This window comes from Chrysemys picta, chromosome 10, assembly GCF_011386835.1.
Source record: "Chrysemys picta bellii isolate R12L10 chromosome 10, ASM1138683v2, whole genome shotgun sequence".
NCBI classification, from domain to species: domain Eukaryota; kingdom Metazoa; phylum Chordata; order Testudines; family Emydidae; genus Chrysemys; species Chrysemys picta.
Window position 1 is genome coordinate 77,125,647 of NC_088800.1, and position 20,735 is coordinate 77,146,381.

The following is a 20,735-nucleotide window of genomic DNA, read 5'->3' on the forward strand; positions in this document are numbered from 1 at the left end:
GTCTATGAAAGTTTTGTACTGGTGCCCCTCACTAAGTCCTTCTCTGAAAATAACCAACCACATGGTCACCCAATCCACAATGATCTGTAAAAATCTACTGTCATCAATGCACCACAGGGAGAGAGACAGAATAAGAGGAACACACTTTACTGACACAGAACAATAGAATCACAGCTCATTCCTAGCAATCAAGAGTTATAATAGCTTATATCAGCCAGCCGTGCCTCTTTTAAAGAGAATAGCCTGTAGAGCAAAATAAAGAGACTAATACACTTAATACACAGCAAGTAGATTTATTCTGCAGATGAAAACTAATGTTGCAGAAGAACTGCAGATTTGGGATACCTGAAGGCTTAGCATCCCTGGGAGTCCATGACAAAGGGGCACACAAAATACTGACGGAGTTCCTGCAAACCCAAACTACACCACTCTTAACAAAGAAGCAGAGTCTAGTAAATTGGAAAGTGGACAGCATTAGGACATGAATATAGAGGAATCCTTGGTCAAATGCATGAGAGACTGCAGACAGCTTCATGATTTGGGTACAAGTGGACTGTAACAGATAGAATGCCATTTGCGATTTTCTGATCTGGGTGTTGCGGGGCGCAACTTATAAGTCCATCATATTGGTAAACTGTTGAAGTTATGCTGCATTATATATAGGGTATAATTAAAAACAGCATGTTCTGTTCTTACCAGCATAAGAGTAGGAAAAACTTTGGAGAGGATGAAAAGGAGCAGTGGAAGGACAACACAAAACAATTCAGGGCTAGGAGACAACGTTAGCCAGTCTTCTATCATTTCTAATGTTTAGGCAAGGGAGAAATCACGTGTTTCAAAGAAGATGGAACTGATTCCCATCACCCGGTTGAGATGGCAACAATTCAGACCTTGCGGTCGTTGGACTATGGGACAGGGAGAGCAATCTTTGAGTAAGGTATCTAGTTTTTGCACTTTTCATAGTTTATTTCCACCAAAGTTGCAGCATTGGAAGACAACCACCAAATCTTCCATAAAATTCCCCAAAAAGATAAGCACAGAGATGTTTGGCCTTAACACTCCAAGAAGACGTTCCCTCCCCTTCCAAATGCTATTAGATAAAATTACACACCAAATGGCCTGCTCATAAACTAATCTGACAGGGAACCTGCAGGGACCACGCAATCAGTGAACAAAAGCCATTGCGAGCACACAGAAGAGAAGCCTGGAGAACAGCTGGAGGAAGTGAGAAACCATCCTCCCCCAAAAAGCCAGAGGCTGTGCGCTCTTCCCCTGCACCCTGCATTCCATGTATAAATGGAGAAACTAATAAGAAGAGATACAGGGACATAATGCATTCCCTTTCTTCCTGCTTATCTAGTTATTAGCAGACAGACTGCACATTGCATTGGCTCTTTGGGATAACCATCCAACTGTTCCCATTCTCTCCTACACACTGTCTAGCAATTAACTTTCCTCAAGCTTTCACAAGAGGTACGCTCCAGGAATATGATTGGGACAATGATCTCCCTTTATACCAGTTCTTGTACTCCTGGCTGAAAATGAACATAATTCATGCTGAAAGAAGCCTGGATAAAAAACTCGCCCCAATTCCACTTGGTGCAATCACATGCAAAAGGTGATTTTCTTGAGAGCAATTTGTTCTTCTGTACAAAGAAACACCCTTAATACTGCTAAACAATGCGGCACAATCAAAAACCTCACTAACACTTTGCATCGAATATTCTGATTTTAAATGAAGAGGTTATCAGACTTCAGCAGTAAGAGTCACTTGGTTCCATTTCCTTCCCACTGTGAAATTACCTCATTAAACCTTTAACAGCTTGACGTAAGTAAAAGCTTCCCTACCACTGTCTGGCAGAGAGAAACTTTGGTGGGAAGAACTCAGTACTTCGCTCTCCTGCAAGTCTGAACATATGCATCCTGAGCAGAGGCAGGAGACTGTCTCAGCAGTGCTCTCTACCGATGTGCATTAAGGAAGAGGTAGCTCATCACATACATTGAACAACACAAAGAATGAGAAAACTAAGGGGACACTGCTTGTGAGAGACTATCCTCTTTTACCTAAAGTAGCAGTTTACCCAATATAGAATCCCAAATCCAAACAAGGCTAGGCCCAAATTATGCCATCATTTTGCATGCACAACTTCCACTGTTTTTGTTTGTTGTGCAGCTGCAATTGATGGGATAAGGACAGGGGCCGAGTGGGGAAGTTTGATCTGGGATAAAAGTTGTAGATCAAGCCTAATTCTTGTCTAAAGCATAGCTCTCAATGCAAGGATGCACAAAGGAAAGCAGTTCTTTTGGGCAAAACACCTCTCTTCCCACCAATAAGCACAATCACACTTGAAACATTTAGAAAGGCACAGCCCTTGCAAAAGTGACACCTGAGCATGGCCCTAATTTCGCAGATTACTCTTCTTGCAAAGCAGCAGCTATCCCTGGGAAGAAGATGCATCATATCCCACTTTTTGGTTACATCACAGACAAATTAGAAGAGCCAGAACTGTGATCTAGTTCAGTGCTAAACGATGTCAATCGCTGTATCATAGAATCATAGAATATCAGGGTTGGAAGGGACCTCAGGAGGTCATCTAGTCCAACCCCCTGCTCAAAGCAGGACCAATCCCTAGACAGATTTTTGCCCCAAATCCCTAAATGGCCCCCTCAAGGATTGAACGCACAACCCTGGGTTTAGCAGGCCAATGCTCAAACCACTGAGCCAGAGGTTCTCAAACTGTGGGTTGGGAACCCAAAGTGGATTGCAACCCCATTTAATAGGGTTGCCAGGGCAAGCATTAGACTTGCTGAGACCTGGGGCTGAAGCTGCAGCCTGAGCTCCATCACCACCCAGGGAGGTGGGCCTTGGGCTGTGGCCCCTAATCCTGCCACCCAGGGCAGCTCTGCTCCCACACCTACCCCACCCCAGGGTCATGTAGTAACTTTATTGTCAGAAGGAGGTCGCAGTGCAATGAAGTTTGAGAACCCCTGATCTACAGTGTTACACGTCAACTCTCACTTTGACTAGTGTTACAATCATTTCACTGTCCCTAGAGAAATTTTCTCAGCACCAGAAGTGAAAAATGTTTATTATACCTCTACCATCATATAAAACACAGGATAATAAGAGAAAGGGGCTGTTAAGCTAAGTTGCTACTTTGGAAAATAACATGTCAGGTCAGTCTAATGCAACATTCCTGAGATTTCATTACAGGAATTATATTTACACTAATGCATCACAGGCTCATATAAATGACTTGCTGTACATCTCATGAAACGCTCCACGCTTAATATGGTTACACTAACTCAATTCCTTCTTAATACGAATGTAGTTATATGCAAGAAGTTTAGAGAACTAAGAACTGAACCAGCTCCCCACCCACCTCAGTCTCAAACAGACTGGGTCAGGCTGTTAGTCACCAGTTCACAAATTAATCCCCAAAAGATACTGTATGACTGTATTTAATGAGGCATAATCATATATACTGCATAGCAGTGAGAGAGAGGAGTACCAACAGACAACTTTGCCCACGGGAGGACTGATAAGGTGGACAGCCTGACAAGCTTAAGCCATCAAGATCACTAAGAAATAAAGCAAGTGGAACAGAAGGTTTAACTCCATCAGCACTTACCTGATATTTAAGCCAGTGCTCTCATCTAGTTTTTCCCAGCTTTTCAACTTTCCCAGAAGTTTCTAGGGAGGAGGCAAAAGAAGTCAATAAAGAAACCCAAGTGAGCGTTCTTACATCTCAACTCCTATTGCTGCATTTTCCATTCCTTCCAACTTAGCCTTTTCCACTTTCTTCCTGTGGACTTTATCATCTATGCATGGCCCAGCACTGCTGGAACATCATTCTGTGTACCCACTATTAACAGCAGCATTAACCTTCCCAACCACCACAGTTATATGGCACAATGTACCATTTCTGTGCCATCCATTATCTATCCTTGTGAATTAACCCCCACTGTACTAGATCCTGTTACTGCGGAGACCAAAGAAATTAAAGCGGTATTCCAAACATGCCAATTCTGTACCAGCTGCTGTGCCCATTTCTCCTCCCCCACCACAGGGATATCCATCACAACTCTCTATGCTTTCAATCCCAGTACCAGATTGGATTGCCCAAGTCAGATCTAGCCCTTATAATAGCTCTGCACCACAAGAGTTTTCTTGACCAGGTAATCATCTTGAAAAATCATTTTACCTTTGACAGAGGGTGGGGAAAAAGGGGTGCTGCTGGCGACAACAAGACAAAGAAATCAATTGTATTGATACAAGACTATACGTGGCCCCTTCTACCAGCAGCACTGATCTGAGGGTATGCAACAGGCTCCTGTTATGTGTCGGTCATATACCAACTCCTCTGGTAAGCACACAGGAACCAAAAGGGCATTCACAGGTGGAGTAAAGTGAAAGGGAGATGCCACAATGAAGATGGGCTGCTACTTGGAGAAGGCTTTAAGATGAACAATGGACAGACTTTTGTTTTTCTCTCACTACGAACACTCCCCTCATATGGGTATTCTACATCTTAGGCTATGTCTTGGGGTTGGGCCAGTACAAACCATGAACCACAGCAATCACTGTCTACACCCTCACTATGCATAAAGGAACTAAAGATCCCTAAAAGCCCACACAAGCAAGAACAGTAGCCCCAATTCTACGTATTCAGCAAGTGTTCTCGGCTCCTCACCTCATTCTCCAATTCAAGGGTCACTAGACCTGCCTGAACCTTCTCATAGCGCTCCAATTTCTTCTGGAGACCTTCCACCTCCTCTCTAAGTAACCCATTGTTTTCCTTCATTTCCCTGAGAAAAAGAGAAAGGGCAAAGCCATTAAAAAGCCACCAAAGCAACTCAATTCTCTTGTGCAAATTCCTGGATACACACACAATTACAGGGAAGCATAAGTAATTGAAAAAGCCATTAGGACACTGAGCCAAAGTGGTAACCTTCTATAACCTTTGCTACAAAGTGACTGTTACACAGGAGGCAGCGTTCGCTGGGCTGAGTTTTCCCACTCCCAAATGCCCTGAGTTATGTCCAAACATATTAAAATTTCATACCTGCTTTACCGATTGTACAAAAACAGAATTTAAAGTAACACAACAGTCTTGACATTATGATCCAAAGTCAATATGAATGCAGGTCTGGAACTCAGCAAGTAGGGAAACAGGCAAGAGTTAGTGCTCTTGTCCGTTTACAAATACGAAGATTTTTTCAGCCCAGAGTTTATTTTAATATAGGGTTTGTGGGGGTACATTAGTCAGTCCAATGGTGTCAAAAATAAGACCACTAACTTTCAACGTGCTTCTGTTTCCACTCTGCTACGATACATTTCACATTTCCAAACACAGAGAGGATTGGATAGAGGCAATTGGAAAGTTTCAATGTTAAATGATCACTGAATCAAGAGCAAACTCAAAGGAGCCTGCTTAGACTCCAGTCTTCTAAATTGTGGTAAAGGGAAGCTGGCAAGATCAGATACTCATGTACTTCAGACTTTTTGTGCATTTCTTTACACAGAGATTGAAACTAAACTCTCTCATGATAACAGCATATCAATGTAATGGCAGATTACTCCATTCCACAGGACAACTGAGTTTCAAAATTCATTAGTACTTTGGAAACCTACAGAACAGATTCTAAAAGAGGCAGCACCCGAGCAATTTATAAACTTCAGTAGCCAGTCTTTCAAAATGATACACTGGCACAAGAATGCCTTCAAAACATTAGTGGAAATGCTGACTGGCTGGTAACAAAATAAGAATTTAAAATCTTTGCCAAGATATTACAGGGATAGACATGTTAGAAATGCCGTGAGATTGAAGAGATAGCCCATCACAAATCCCATATAGAAAGGATTTATTATCAGCAAGTATCTTTAGTATCAGATCCCTCTCCAATCTCCTCTTTACTGTGCACAACCTTCCCTTTGATCCAAGCTAGAAGGTAAATATGTCTCACCTTCCAAAATGACCAATCCTCATTTCATGATCCCCTCACTCTGTGCGAAAGGAGATTATCCAGAACCCTCCAAATCACAATAACTAGTAACCATTACAACACTGGCTCAACCTTATATACAGTAGATACAGAAGACCTTTAACCTTCCTTCCACAGCATTCTATTTGGAAATTTCCATTCTGTATAATGCAAAGCACCCAAGTCAGAAAATGACAGCTATAGGAGGATGGACCACAGCAGAAGATATTCATTTTTGACATATGTCCCATATTGAAGGCAGATCTTTCCTTCTCACCTGAAGTAGGCATTATCCTCCCTGAGCTGGAGCAGTTCCCGCTCCATCTTTGGGAATCGGGCCAGCTCTGTTTTCATGTTCTTCACAATTGCAGCATCTTGTTCCTGCAGGGAGAGCTTCTGTTCCAGATCCTGGAAGGTAAGTGAGGACATGAAAACAAGACGACAACTAAGTTTAGCTCAGGAAGGCTCAGACCTACCTCTTCACTGGACTGCTAAACCTGTCCAAATCCTTTTCTCTCTATCCTTACATTAACTCCAACATACATCAGCAATGGGTTCTGTTAACATTTAAAAGGACATCTGCCCTCCCTCTTACACATCAATTCCCTATTTGTCAAGGAGTAATAAGCCAAAGGTCGGCTCTTCTCACCTACCATAAGGTAATATATATGAGAAATTAGTACTCTGATGGACTTATTAGGAGAGGACAGAACATACACACACACAATGGAGACAGAGGGCAGCAAGCAGTCCACACTTCTTCATGTTGGTATAACTCTACACATTGTTTTTTCCAACAAACTAAGAGTTTATTTAGAGCAGTACTGCAGTTTGTTGTCCTCTTTCCCCACCTCCACTTCCAGTCACTCTGCCTGCTGTAGAAGTTTCTCTTGACGCATCTATGTAGAATTGGCAATGCTGCTGCTCTTCAATCTTGTTCTATTCAATGCCAACCAAAGGAAACTCCACGATCAGCATTCCCTCAAAGTCAAGTTTAATTCTCTCCATCTGTTTCTCTCTCTACTGCCTTCTATCACCACAGAAAAGAATCACTCCTAACTGGCCTAGAAGTTAGTTTGGCAGGACAGAGAGCATCTCCATACTTCCCCCAACAAGTCCACCTGCAATCAAAAGTGTTGCAGCTAACAGTACTTTGTATGCATATTAAAAAGCATACCCTGACTCCAGTGGAAAGATTTCCCCAGGAACAGGAACTGAGCTCAGAGTTGCAAGGCTCACCATTTGCGATGAAAAAGCAAACATGTCTAGAAGTATTTGTGCCAGAGCCCTGAGTGACCAGACAAGACCAGGCTGAGCTTGCATCCAAATAATCTGCTACATAAGGATGCAAAGCAGTTATCTACACAGAAGGGATCTGTACAGCTTCTGACCAGTTGGACTCTCTGATACAGAAAAGACAAAGGGTGTTATACAGTAACTCCTCGCTTAACGTTGTAGTTATATTCCTGAAAAATGCTACTTTAAGCGAAACAATGTTAAGCTAATCCAATTTCCCCATAAGAATTAATGTAAGGGGGGGGGGGGTTAGGTTCCAGGGAAATTTTTTTCACCAGACAAAAGACTATATTTATTTATATATATATATATACACACACACACACACACAGAGATATACACAGTATACGTTTTAAACAACAAATTAATACTGTACACAACAACGACTGTGAAGCTTGGTTGAGGTGGTGAAGTCATAGGGTGGAAGAGGGTGGGATATTTCTCAGGGAATGTCTTACTGTTAACAGGGCCGGCTCCAGGCACCAGCCGAGCAAGCTGGTGGTTGGGGCGGCAGCTTGTAGGAGGCAGCATTCCGCCCAATCCTAGGGCAGCACGGCCGCTTTTTGTTGTTGTTGTTTTGTTTTGTTGTTCCGGTCCGGCCACCCTGTAGGGGGCAGCGGCGTGGAGGACGGGAGTGCCCTGCAGCAAGCCCGGCAGGGCAGTCCTCGTCCTTCCCTCCCAGCCGACCGGAGTGGTGTGGAGCCCTCCCGGCAGGGGGCATGGCGGGAGGGGCCACGTGGCAGCGCCCCGCTGAAGCCCTGCCTGCCCCCCTTCTCTCTCTTCCGCCGCTCCCTCCCCTCCCCCCGCTAGCCGGGGCACATCTGCAGGGCAGGGAGTCCCCCTGCACCCTGGCTCCAGCCGCACTGCAGGTTTTTGGTGTTTTTTTTTTTTGCTTTGCTGTTCTGGCCGCCACGGTTTTTCTTTTTTTTTTTTTTGCTTGGGGCAGCCAGAAAGCCAGAGCCGGCCCTGCTGCTAAATGATGAACTAGCACTCAGCTGAGCCATGAAGGATTAACACATTGTTGTTAATGTAGCCTCACACTCTACAAGGCAGCATGAATGGAGGTAGGAGAGACAGCATGGCAGAGAGAGACAGAGATACACAGTGTGTGTGGGTGTGTAAGAGAGAGAGAGAGAGAGACACACACACACACACACACCATGTGTGTGAGAAAGAGACATGCATTGCCCCTTTAAGCTGACCCCACTCTAAGTACACGGCCTTTTTAAGTAGATCAGCAAGTTGAGACAGCAGCTGCTGGCAGCAAGCTTCCTCCATCCTGAGCCCTGTCCTGCACCCCCTGCTCTGTGGAGAAGGGGTACAGGAGCGGGGGGAGGGGGGCAGGAGTAGAGGGTGGGGGACACCCTGACATTAGCACCCCTCTTCCCCCCACTCTGCACAGCAAGCAGGAGGCTCCCAGGAGCAGCTCCAAGGCAGAGGGCAGGAGCAGCACAGGGCAGTGGGGAGAGGGACAGCTGAACTGCCAGGCAATTGACAGCCTGCTGGGTGGCTGCCACACAGAGAACTTAGGGGAGCTGATAGGGGGGATGCCGGTCCACCCTGGCTCCCAACCTCCACTAGCTAGCTCCAACATGCTGCTCTTTCTGCAAGCAGTGAATAAAGCAGGCAGCTGCCAAATAACCGACAATGCTATAAGGGAGCATTGCGCAACTTTAAACGAGCATGTTCTCTAATTGATCAGCGACATAACAAAACAACGTTAACCGGGACGACATTAAGTGAGGAGTTATTGTATAAGTGCTGAATATTATAGACTGTGTAATCCACTCTTCTAATTTCTGTGCCTTGAAATCTGAATTTAGGCAATTTCAGCTCCACGCCACCTAACAGGCAAGCCATTTATATGACAGAGTGGCTCTCAGTTACTGTAAGGGTAACTCTTTCAGATACTTTTCCTATGTAAAAATGAAAAGCAGACACTCAGCATGGGACTCACACACTCTCACCTTAATTTTCTGCTCGTGTTCTGCCAACAGAGACTGGCTTGCTTGCAGCAACTGGATTTGCTGGTTGGCCTCCTGACATTTTCTGTTTTAAGCAGACATAGGAGATTCATTTACATACAAGAATCACTTGATGGGAACAATCTATTATAGATATAGAAGTATATTAGAGGCACACACTTATTCAAGCGTCATTTACCACCACGATCAAGGACAGTTGTGGTGTAAAAGCAAGAACTGCCCAGCAGGACCTTTCTTTAAGGTTCTGGGGCAACTGAGATATTCAGTGTGGAGACAGATTACCTCTACTTAGGAAAGCAGAAATATTCATTCTTATAAAAAAAATACTGACTCCATATATCCGTTCCCATGCCCACACCAACAAATACATGATTACATTACATAATAGAAAAAGTCATTTAAACCTTGGTCCTAAAAAGAAGTGTTGGTACATGGAGCTGAAAGAGGGAGATGCAGCAGGCAGACACACACCTCATCAGATCTTCTAATCACCCCTCAACTACACATAGTACAAAATCAAGTATCAACATGAATATGAAAAGTAAGGGAGATTTTAAGCTTGGATTATTTTTTTTTTTTTTACTAAGGTAGAATTAAATTGCTGCTTAGTGCTAGTTTCCGGCAAATTTTATAACCTACACATCCAGATCAAAAAAGCCCTTTGAACAGCAAAAATAAAAAGCTGTTGAACGTTTTCTGAATGACAGCAGCTGCATAAGACTGAAGGTTTGTTTTTTCCTGGCAGTTGTTGATCCCTTACTCACTTGTGTTGCACATCCAGCTGTTCCATCAGCTCCTGCTTCTGAGATTCCTGGCTTGTCATTTGCATCTCCTGATTCATTAAACTCCACTGCAACTCAGATATTTTCCCCTTCAATACGCTGATCATCTGGATTCACAGAAAGATGGGGAAGAATAAACAACACACAAATAGACCAGTGGACCTCCAGGCTGAACATTATGGAATGCAAACTGCTGAGATCAAACAACTAACTAATGTGAAACACTGAATCTAGAAATAATTCACAATAAGACCTGCAAACCCACCTCAGAACAAAGTCAAAGAAAATTCTTTGCTCTCTTTCATCTGCCACCCAAATTGACATTTCCATTATTCATTAAGTGTATGACCTCAAACTGGTACGCAAAAAATAAACCCTCAAAGCCAGAACCTGTGCTCACAAGAGGATCTGTCTTACAGTTGACAATTATCCCACCATCACCTCATCCACATGCTCCTAAGCAGCGGGGTTTCAAAACAGAGACCCAAAAATTTTCAACCAGCCAAGTAATGGCAGAGACAAGTCCTCAGTAGAGGTCTAGCTACCATGGTGATTGGCACATGGAACAGATATGGCTAAGACAGTATTCACAGAAGCATTTGCCATTACTCCTTTACTAAGCTAGTAGGCTCAGCTCTCACTCTCTCAGACTCACTCAAAATACGCACACAGAGGGACAATCATCAGTACTGCCAAGTCTGAAATAAACTAGTTGACTGACGAACCTTATATAGCAAATATAAACAGCAAAGCAGAGGAAGGAACTTCACAAAGTTGAAGAATAAGCCACATTGGCTCGAATAACCATTATTCACCTGACCCTCATGCCTCACTCCCACCTTTAGCATTCTGAAACATATCGGATTGCACCCAAAATGCGTTAGATGCATTAAAGAGACAAGATCCCTTACCCAAATTTGAGGGATGTGGGGATAAAAGTGGCATAGAAATAGATCAGTTGCAGGGACTCCAAATTATTGGTTTAGTTTTTCTTCCAACCTCCAACAGTGTCTTCATACTTTTATTGCCACAAATTCCAACTGGTAAGTTAAATCTACTCATTTGAACTCCTCCTCATGGTCGCTAAGTTTTGGGTGCTTAGCTAACAAATGCTAGAAAAGGAAGTTGCCATTTAGGACATATTTGGAAGATATCCCCTCTTGGTAGTTTGGTTCGACCTAAATCTCAGCTCCTCCAACTCTCCTGCTCATTTCCTTCACTCCCTCTCATCTTATCACTCCCTTCATTGCTTTCCCGCCCTCTCCACTTCATGACTTCTATCCTGATTTCCCCCATGCCCAGAACACTCTCCATGTCCTTGCCCTGCAACTGTTTTTCTCCTCCAAATCCACTTCTCCAAGCAATGTCGTCTCATATTCCCCACATTCACCTCTCCCAAACTGTTATCCCGTTTCCTGTCCTGTTTAGACTGTAAGCTCTTTGGAGTAGGGGACATAACTCATCTGTGTTTGTTTAATTATTGTAACAAGAGTGAATTGCTCCAATTCCACGTGACCCTCAAAGTCACCTATAGCACTGGGTGAAATAAGAAATTGCTATCCTCTTACTTCATTAGCTTCAGCCAGTTTGCTCTCCTTCTCCTGCAGCTTCTTGCTCACAGTCTCCATGCTCTTCTTATAGGTTTTATTCATCTCCATTTGTTCCTTCAGCTTAGCCTCAGCCTCCACTTCCTTTTCCTGATAGTGCTTTATACGTGTGAGGAGCTCCTGGTTACGGTCAGCCTCTCGCTAGGGAAGGGAAAATGTAAAGGGACTTCATAAAGAAGAACGAACCATAACGGTGAAGACATTGTCCTTTCCTCTTTGCCCTCTTCCTCACTATAGTCCCACAGGCAACCCCACCAACCAATGCTTTTCAGAGCCAAACTCTTTAACCCCCCTCACTAGCAAAGCTTCTCAATGACAGGGGAATGAAACACAGGGTAATGAAGCCAGAAAATTACTACACAAATTCCAAGCACTTCTTGAACTGATGTTTGGACCTTAGCACACAGAGTTGGCTTCGTAGTTTGTACAGCGTAATTTACATAGGCTCAAACATGAAAACCCTGGATACATCAATTACCCTTGCACAACAAGTTTATTTCACTGAGCCTGGGACCTTAATATCTGGAGTAACAAGACAAGTTTCTCTGTGAAATTTCTATTTGCATTAGAGCATTTTAAGTCTAAAATATTTTAAACTTAAATAAGTCAACTTTAAACATACAGTATAAACAACCAGTGCAACAAATCATATGGGGGCAGATTTAGTTGGTTTTTTTTTCAGCTAGATTTATTTATTTTATTGGCACTCTGACAGCATTTCACATGCCATTTCAAGTTCATTTCTAACTCAAATTGATTAGCACTTATTGAAAAATGTAAAGCAAATTGCTCTGCTAATCAAAGCAAATCGGGCCACAGCTTTACATACTAAGCAAGGATTATGCAAAGCAATGCAAGGTTCCTGAAACCTTTATCCACATGACTCGTGAAGCACCGAATTTGAGCAGGGTAATTACCACACTGCTGGATTAGTGATGCTCCCTTTTTGTACCAGTATTTTAAGGGTTTCTGTGACTGACTCAGCTAGATTCAGGTTTGAACTGTTCTTGGCTTAATCGCAAGATCACCTGACTTGAGGCAGAACCAGGAATTTACTCAGTGACCCACCATTTCACAGCTACAGAGTAAATCTGTCTCCCAGCATCCTTATAATATTTTGCTGGATTGATTTTTTTTTTTTTTTTTAAGCAGCTGAACTTTGGAGTGATGCTAAGAGCTTTATAGGATGACAAAGCCCACAAACTCTGCTGCTTATTTTAGCAACATAGCTAAGCCAACACATTTGGGCACACAACCAGAAGGCAACGAAGCTAATAGTCGCTGACTAGAGCTCAGCGTCTTATCAATGCAGCTTCTCTTGTATGGCAGTTGCATGACAGGTGTTGCTATCATTCCAGTTCATTACAGTCAAACATACCAAATGTTTGCAACTGTGCCAAATGAAGTTTAAACACTTCTGGAAGAAACAAGGTTTAATGCAGCAGACCTGAATCTCCTTTTGTTTTATACTGATGAGCAACAGAGTGCTAAATAAATACATTTATAGAATATCCAGTGGTCAGATCAATATCAGACTATTTGTCAGCCATGCAACAAACTTTTAATGATCTCAAGATGCTCTGACTGGAGCCTTGGCTGTCAGATAGCATGAATGCCATACCTACCTCCGAATGCATACCTATGCATCCGAAGAAGTGGGCTGTAGTCCACGAAAGCTTATGCTCTAATAAATTTGTTAGTCTCTAAGGTGCCACAAGTACTCCTGTTCTTTATACCTACCTCGTAGCTCCTAGCATTAGTATTAGCTGCCTTCTCCAGCTCAATGCGAGCTCTTTTGTGGCTCAGTTCCATCTGCATCTTCTCCCGTTCCACTTGCAGGAGCTGAGATTTGGAACGGATTTGCCCAGCTTCTTCCTCCAGCTGATCAGTTTCCACGTGAAGAGAGACATAAAAACACACAATCAGGAGAAAAGCAATAATATTTTGCCTTTCTACAATGCCCTCCAGCTTTGGCTTTCAAATTACTCTACAAACCTGGATATATTTAGCCCATCATGTCCTATATGGGGTAGGTAAGTATCATCATACCTCCATTTAGCAGATGGGGAAACTGAGGACCAAGAGTTAAGTGACATGCCCAAGGTCGCACAGTGACTCAGTGATAGCTAAAAATGGGAGTGTGGGTGAATTTTGGGAACTTGACTCCAAATTTCCCACATCAATCATTACAGAAGCTCCCTTCTAGAATACACTTACCACATACAAAACTAAAAAGACTCCTATTACAGATTTCTTTGGCCTTCTCAAAGAAGAAGAAACAGGAGCTAGTCAAGGGTCAGAGATCAGGCCCCATACTTACATCTGTGAAACTAAGTGCTGAGCAAAGAAGCAGGTTTTTCCCCACTGCAATTAGACATACAAGGTACAATCTAATTTTTATTTACATGAATGTATTTTTTGTGTAAAACTACTGCCGGTACTCCTGTGTAATCTAGGTGCACTGAAGGAATCAACAGAGCACTTTGAACATGGAGGAAATATTCATGTTTCATAAAGACAATCAGAATCCCAGACCTCAACACGCATTCATTAAAGACTCCACAATCAGCGATGTGTCACACAAAAAAAGAGTAAGGAGATTATAATATTATAGTCAGAACTTTAAATGCAATGGAAATTAAAATAAACATGGCAAACTCTTACTGTACACTCAGAGACATAACTAGAGATCCAAAACAAAGCTACAGAACACAAGAACTTTAAGGGAGATTTGTCTAAGATATCTTAGGTATTGCTGAAATGCCATCACCCTAATATCCATGAAGACTGGTTTAGTAAATTGGACATTTACGCTTCCAGGGCTACAATTCTGGCCCAGATAAAGGACCTCAATGGAATGAATTTGGTGATCTCAATTCAGTCCTCAGAGTCAATATCATAAACACACCACAGATAGTTTAGCCCAGCTGACAGTACGTTTTCAAGAGAGAGCTATGCAAGCCAGGAAAAATTGTCCAACCCTGCAAGCAAGCCATCAGTTAAGCTCCGTTGTGGGGCAGGATGAAGAGAAATCACAATACAGATGCCTGAGTTGGCCTACAGATAACTTAAAGGGGAAGAATTCAAGGGAGCCCCTTGATTAACCAGGATAAACAGTCAGGCCCATAACTCACCTTTTTTTTTTAAATGAAAGGCATTAAAGAGTTTTATTTTGGGTGCAAATTATCTCCATCATTGACAATGTAGGGATAGCAATGTAAGAAGGGACAGCCCCCTCTCCTAACTAAAAAAACATTTCCATGCGTAAGATCAAATGAAATCTAAACTCTTGACTGTAGTGACACTACAGCTGTCAGTGAGCCAGGGATGTCTCACCTGCACCCTCTGCTGGTACTGCATATGCAAGGTACTTTGAAATGATCCTGGCGTGGCCGGACCAGATGCCCCCTCCACACGCTGAGAAATGAAGTTATTGAAAGATCTCAGGGTGGAGAACACAGTTGTATTATCCTCCGGGTTCTCCATGGTGAGCTCTCTGCTGTAAACACACACACATACAAAGCCAAAAGTGAAACATCCAGGGCACCTTACAGTCTTATTCACTGCTGTAACTCAGGGAAGGCATACCCCTTTCTTCAAGTCACTCTGGAGCTGCGTTTCTCAAATGCGGCCACCGGGGCCATATGCAGCCACCAGTGGATTTTTTTTTCAGCCACAACAGCCTCCAAAGCATTGGGGGGGGGAGCAGATTGCGGGGGCAAAGCAGCAGTTCCTCCCTGCAGCGGGGACCGGTACCCTGCACAGCACAGCCTCCTTGGGGGCCCCAGGCAGTGCCTCTGGAGACATGGTGTGTGCAGTGCTGGAGGCAGCTCTTGTCAGAGGAGGTGGCTACAGGTTTCAGTTGCTGGAGTGCTCCTCCAGGCAGCTCCTCCACTCCTTCACTGTCAGGTATGGGGAACCGGGGACTCTACAGGCAGCCGGTGAGCTCCTGACCCACCTGGGGTGGGGGTGAGGCTCTCACTGAAGGGCCGTGGGAGGCAGGGACAGAGAGACAGTTTTGTCTGAGCAGCCACCAGCAAGAGTTGGTGGCCGCACTCTGAGGCCACCAACAAATTTGTGAGAACCCCTGCTCTGGACTCCACATTCTTCCCATATACATAGGGCCCTATTCAAATTCACGGCCATGAAAAACAAGTCACAAACCGTTAAATCTGGCTATTGTAGGGGGGTCATGGTATTGCCATCCTTACTTCTGCACTGTCTTCAGAGCAGTGGCTGCTGGCTGGGCATCCAGCTCTAAAGGCAGCGCTGCCACTAGCAGCAACTCAGAAGTAAGGGTGGCATGGTATGGGAGGCATCACTTTTTGGCAGGAGTCAGGGATGGCCTTATGGGTAGGTGACGTGGGCGGGGGAAGATGTGATGGTCACCCACCCATAGCCAACCTTTAACACCCAAGCACTTGGGAGGAGCAGGGCTGGGGGCGTCCAGGCCAGAGACTCCTACTTCGCTCCAGCTGCTAGCCCCGGCCCAGGCAGTGGAGGGACGGGACTTCCTCTTCCCCGGCACGGGCCGCTCCCAGGGCCGGGTCAGACCCACTTCCAGTGGCGGCACAGAAGTAAGGGTGGCAATAACATACCATGACACCCTCATTTCTGCACTGCTGCTGGCAGTGGCGCTGCCTTCAGAGCTGGGCTCCCAGCCAGCAGCGGCCACTCTCCAGCTGCCCATCTCTGCAGGGTGCAGCGCAGAAGTAAGAGTGGCAATACCACGACCCCTCTACAATAGCCTTGCAACCCTCCCACAACCCTGATAACCTTTTGGGGTCCCTTCCAGTTCTATGAGATAGGTATATCTCCATGGGGGGGGGGGGGGGAATAGCTCAGTGGTTTGAGCATTGGCCTGCTAAATCCAGGGTTGTGAGTTCAATCCTTGAGGGGGCCATTTAGGAATCTGGGGCACAACTGGTACTTGGTCCTGCTAGTGAAGGCAGGGGACTGGACTCGACTCAATGACCTTTCAAAGTCCCTTCCAGTTCTATGAGATAAATATATCTCCATTTATTTAACCCCTTTTTGGGTCAGGAGCCCCAGTTACAACCATTTGAAATTTCAGATTTAAATATCTGAAATTGTGAAATTTCAGATTTTAAAAATCCTCTGACATGAAATTTACCAAAATGGACCGTGAATTTGGTAGGGCCCTACACATACAACATGGAAAACCAAAATTGTCAGCCACAGTAAAAGTGAGGGAGCCAAAACCCACATGCTGTTGTCCTGAGGGGAGGGGCACATTGGTGGCGGGGCCCTGTGCTGCTGCCCCAGGGAGGTTCAGTGTCAGGAGGGCAGGGCCCTGTGTTAATGCCTCAGGAGGTTCAGTGTTGGGAAGGACAGACCCTACGCTGCTGCCCTGGGGGGGAGGGGAGGGGGAAATTCCGTGTCAGGGGAAGCAGGGCCTTGCATTGCTGCCTGGGGTGGGAGGGGGTTCAATGTCAGGGGGAGTAGGGCCCTGCGCTGCTGCCCGGAGGGGGGAGGGGTTCAGTGTCAGGGGAAGCGGGGCCCTGCGCTGATGCCCCCCTGGGGGGCTCGGTTCCATGTCACCCAGAGCCCTGTGCTGCTGCCCCAGAGAAGTTTGGGGGGGAGGGGAACGTGGCCCTGTGCTGCTGCCCAGGTGGGGGAGGGTCAGTGTCAGGGGCAGGGTCTTGTGCTGCTGCCCCGGGGGACGGGGTTTGGGGGGAGGGGGGCGGGGCCCTGCGCTGCTGCCCCGGGGGACGGGGTTCGGGGGGAGGGGCCCTGCGCTGCTGCCCCGGGGGACGGGGTTCGGGCGGAGGGGGGAAGGGCCCTGCGCTGCTGCCCCGGGGGACGGGGTTCGGGGGGAAGGGCCCTGCGCTGCTGCCCCGGGGGACGGGGTTCGGGGGGAGGGGGGAAGGGCCCTGCGCTGCTGCCCCGGGGGACGGGGTTCGGGGGGAGGGGGGAAGGGCCCTGCGCTGTTGCCCCGGGGGATGGGGTTCGGGGGGAGGGGGGAAGGGCCCTGCGCTGCTGCCCCGGGGGATGGGGTTCGGGGGGAGGGGCCCTGCGCTGCTGCCCCGGGGGATGGGGTTCGGGGGGAGGGGGGAAGGGCCCTGCGCTGTTGCCCCGGGGGACGGGGTTCGGGGGGAGGGGGGAAGGGCCCTGCGCTGCTGCCCCGGGGGATGGGGTTCGGGGGGAAGGGCCCTGCGCTGCTGCCCCGGGGGACGGGGTTCGGGGGGAGGGGCCCTGCGCTGTTGCCCCGGGGGACGGGGTTCGGGGGGAGGGGGGAAGGGCCCTGCGCTGCTGCCCCGGGGGATGGGGTTCGGGGGGAGGGGGGAAGGGCCCTGCGCTGCTGCCCCGGGGGATGGGGTTCGGGGGGAAGGGCCCTGCGCTGCTGCCCCGGGGGACGGGGTTCGGGGGGAGGGGGGAAGGGCCCTGCGCTGTTGCCCCGGGGGACGGGGTTCGGGGGGAGGGGGGAAGGGCCCTGCGCTGCTGCCCCGGGGGATGGGGTTCGGGGGGAGGGGCCCTGCGCTGTTGCCCCGGGGGACGGGGTTCGGGGGGAGGGGGGAAGGGCCCTGCGCTGCTGCCCCGGGGGACGGGGTTCGGGGGGAGGGGGGAAGGGCCCTGCGCTGCTGCCCCGGGGGATGGGGTTCGGGGGGAGGGGCCCTGCGCTGCTGCCCCGGGGGATGGGGTTCGGGGGGAGGGGGGAAGGGCCCTGCGCTGCTGCCCCGGGGGACGGGGTTCGGGGGGAGGGGGGAAGGGCCCTGCGCTGCTGCCCCGGGGGACGGGGTTCGGGGGGAGGGGGGAGGGGCCCTGCGCTGCTGCCCCGGGGGGTGGGGTTCGGGGGGAGGGGGGAAGGGCCCTGCGCTGCTGCCCCGGGGGACGGGGTTCGGGGGGAGGGGGGAAGGGCCCTGCGCTGCTGCCCCGGGGGATGGGGTTCGGGGGGAGGGGCCCTGCGCTGCTGCCCCGGGGGATGGGGTTCGGGGGGAGGGGCCCTGCGCTGCTGCCCCGGGGGATGGGGTTCGGGGGGAGGGGCCCTGCGCTGCTGCCCCGGGGGATGGGGTTCGGGGGGAGGGGGGAAGGGCCCTGCGCTGCTGCCCCGGGGGACGGGGTTCGGGGGGAGGGGCCCTGCGCTGCTGCCCCGGGGGATGGGGTTCGGGGGGAGGGGGGAAGGGCCCTGCGCTGCTGCCCCGGGGGACGGGGTTCGGGGGGAGGGGCCCTGCGCTGCTGCTCCGGGGGATGGGGTTCGGGGGGAGGGGGGAAGGGCCCTGCGCTGCTGCCCCGGGGGACGGGGTTCGGGGGGCGGGGCCCTGCGCTGCTGCCCCGGGGGACGGGGTTCGGGGGGCGGGGCCCTGCGCTGCTGCCCCGGGGGACGGGGTTCGGGGGGAAGGGCCCTGCGCTGTTGCCCCGGGGGACGGGGTTCGGGGGGAGAGGGACGAGGCCCTGTGGTGATGCCCCGGGGGATGGGGTTCGGGGGGAGGGGGGAAGGGCCCTGCGCTGTTGCCCCGGGGGACGGGGTTCGGGGGGAGAGGGACGAGGCCCTGTGGTGATGCCCCGGGGGAGGAGGTTTGGGGGGGAGGGGGGAAGGGCCCTGCGCTGCTGCCCCGGGGGAGGAGGTTTGGGGGGAGGGAGGCGGGGCCCTGCGCTGCTGCCCCGGAGGGGTTCTGGGGGCGGGGCTGTGGTGATGCCCGGGCGGGGGGGGTGTCAGTGTCGGGCGGGGGGTGTCTGTGGGAAAGAGGGCCCCGCGATACCACGGAGCGGCAGGGGGCGGCCAGTCCAGTTACCGCCCTGGGGGCGAGGCCGGCGGGGCGGGGCGGGGCGCAGCGCGGGTCTCTCACACTCACCCGCCACAGCCGGCTCCCTCGCTCCTGCTTGGATCTCCCTCCTTGTCCTCCACCGAGGTCTCGCGAGAACTCGCGCCCAGCTCCCACCAGACCAGCACCTCCCCTTACCGTAATGTTGGGATTATACTTGTATCCTAGCTGGAGCTCCTCCGTTCTCCTCTTACCGTAATGCTGGGAGCACGCGTGAAATTCCTATTTCTCCAGCGCGGTAGAGTAAACCCGTGCGTGTCATAGCAACGTTGTATATGGGAGATCTGCCACTTCCTTCCGGAGTGGAAGGATGATTTTGTGATTCAGACCCTGGCCTGGGGTTCGGGAGACCTGGGTTCCAGACAGCTTTCCTGAGTGACCTTGCTCACTCTGTGCTTCAGCGTGATATTTCCTCTCTTCCCTCCTTGGGTAGTTTAGACTGTAGCAGCTATTCCCAGTAGGGACTTCCTCCCATTCTGTACATGCAGTGCCTAGCACCCTGGGACCTGGACTCCTTTTAGGGCCTCTCAGCTCTAGTGCAATACAAATGTTTAACAACAATAGTTATTCTAATAGGGGACACACACCCCTTGCAGAAAGGGCATGAGGCCCCACTACAAGTGACCATCCCTCCTCCACCTAGGCAGGAGGCACCATGCTCCAGGAGTTGTGCTACCAGCATGCCACATGGAGAGTGAGTAACCCACCTGGCCCACCCAGATCTTCACAACTCCTGACCACAGTGACAACAATGCCTGCATTCCCTCCTTTGAACCGTGCAGTTCTGCTACCAGATTGGACCAGGACACTGCAGAGAACCTTCCCCTGCCACTGCTTCACAGAGAGAAGCAGCAGGAGGGACTCCTAGGATCATACACCCCCACAGGCCCCACTTCCAGCCAGCCAGACCTGATCACATTTCTGTCCTCTACTGAGCACGTTTTTTGCTTCCTTCCCAGAAGAGATGAAGAGCTTAGAAAATGAGGAAAATAAATGAGTAACCTGGACTAAAAACATTAGTAGCAATATAACTGTGCATGCATTGGCTTTGGAATCACACCAGTGACCAGCATTAGTACTGTCAGGAGTAGAAGAATATGCCCAAAGTGCACTGTTGGCACTGGAAGAGGAAGAGGCCTGAGGGAAATGAAGAGCTGTGTCCTTTTTTAAGATCCTGTTGCTGTCCCTCTGCAAGTAGATAAAGGATTCATGATTTCTCACTCCCACTTTCCTTCCTCACTCTTTTTTGGTATGCAATTGCACCTTTGCCTAGAAATGACGGCTACAAGGCTGAGA

General features: G+C 48.8%; 1 protein-coding gene across 16 annotated transcripts in view; it reads right to left on the bottom strand.

Moving 5' to 3' along the window:
• The window catches only part of MAD1L1 (mitotic arrest deficient 1 like 1), a 529,111-nt gene extending 509,498 nt beyond the window's left edge, over window positions 1-19,613 (bottom strand). For 2 of the 16 annotated variants that reach the window (XM_065560095.1, XM_065560091.1), the window contains exons 1-9: window positions 19,470-19,613; window positions 14,992-15,154; window positions 13,396-13,536; window positions 11,617-11,796; window positions 10,031-10,155; window positions 9,249-9,330; window positions 6,263-6,393; window positions 4,695-4,809; window positions 3,633-3,694 (exon numbers count right to left, since the gene is read on the bottom strand). In XM_065560095.1, coding sequence (XP_065416167.1) covers window positions 3,633-3,694; window positions 4,695-4,809; window positions 6,263-6,393; window positions 9,249-9,330; window positions 10,031-10,155; window positions 11,617-11,796; window positions 13,396-13,536; window positions 14,992-15,141 — 986 coding nt within the window. In that variant the 5' untranslated portion in view covers window positions 15,142-15,154; window positions 19,470-19,613. Of the gene's footprint in view, window positions 1-3,632; window positions 3,695-4,694; window positions 4,810-6,262; window positions 6,394-9,248; window positions 9,331-10,030; window positions 10,156-11,616; window positions 11,797-13,395; window positions 13,537-14,991; window positions 15,155-16,882; window positions 17,035-19,469 lie in introns of those variants that run through there. The other 14 variants (XM_065560094.1, XM_065560093.1, XM_065560101.1 and 11 more) reach the window with 12 other exon arrangements.
• Window positions 19,614-20,735: the final 1,122 nt, after the last annotated feature.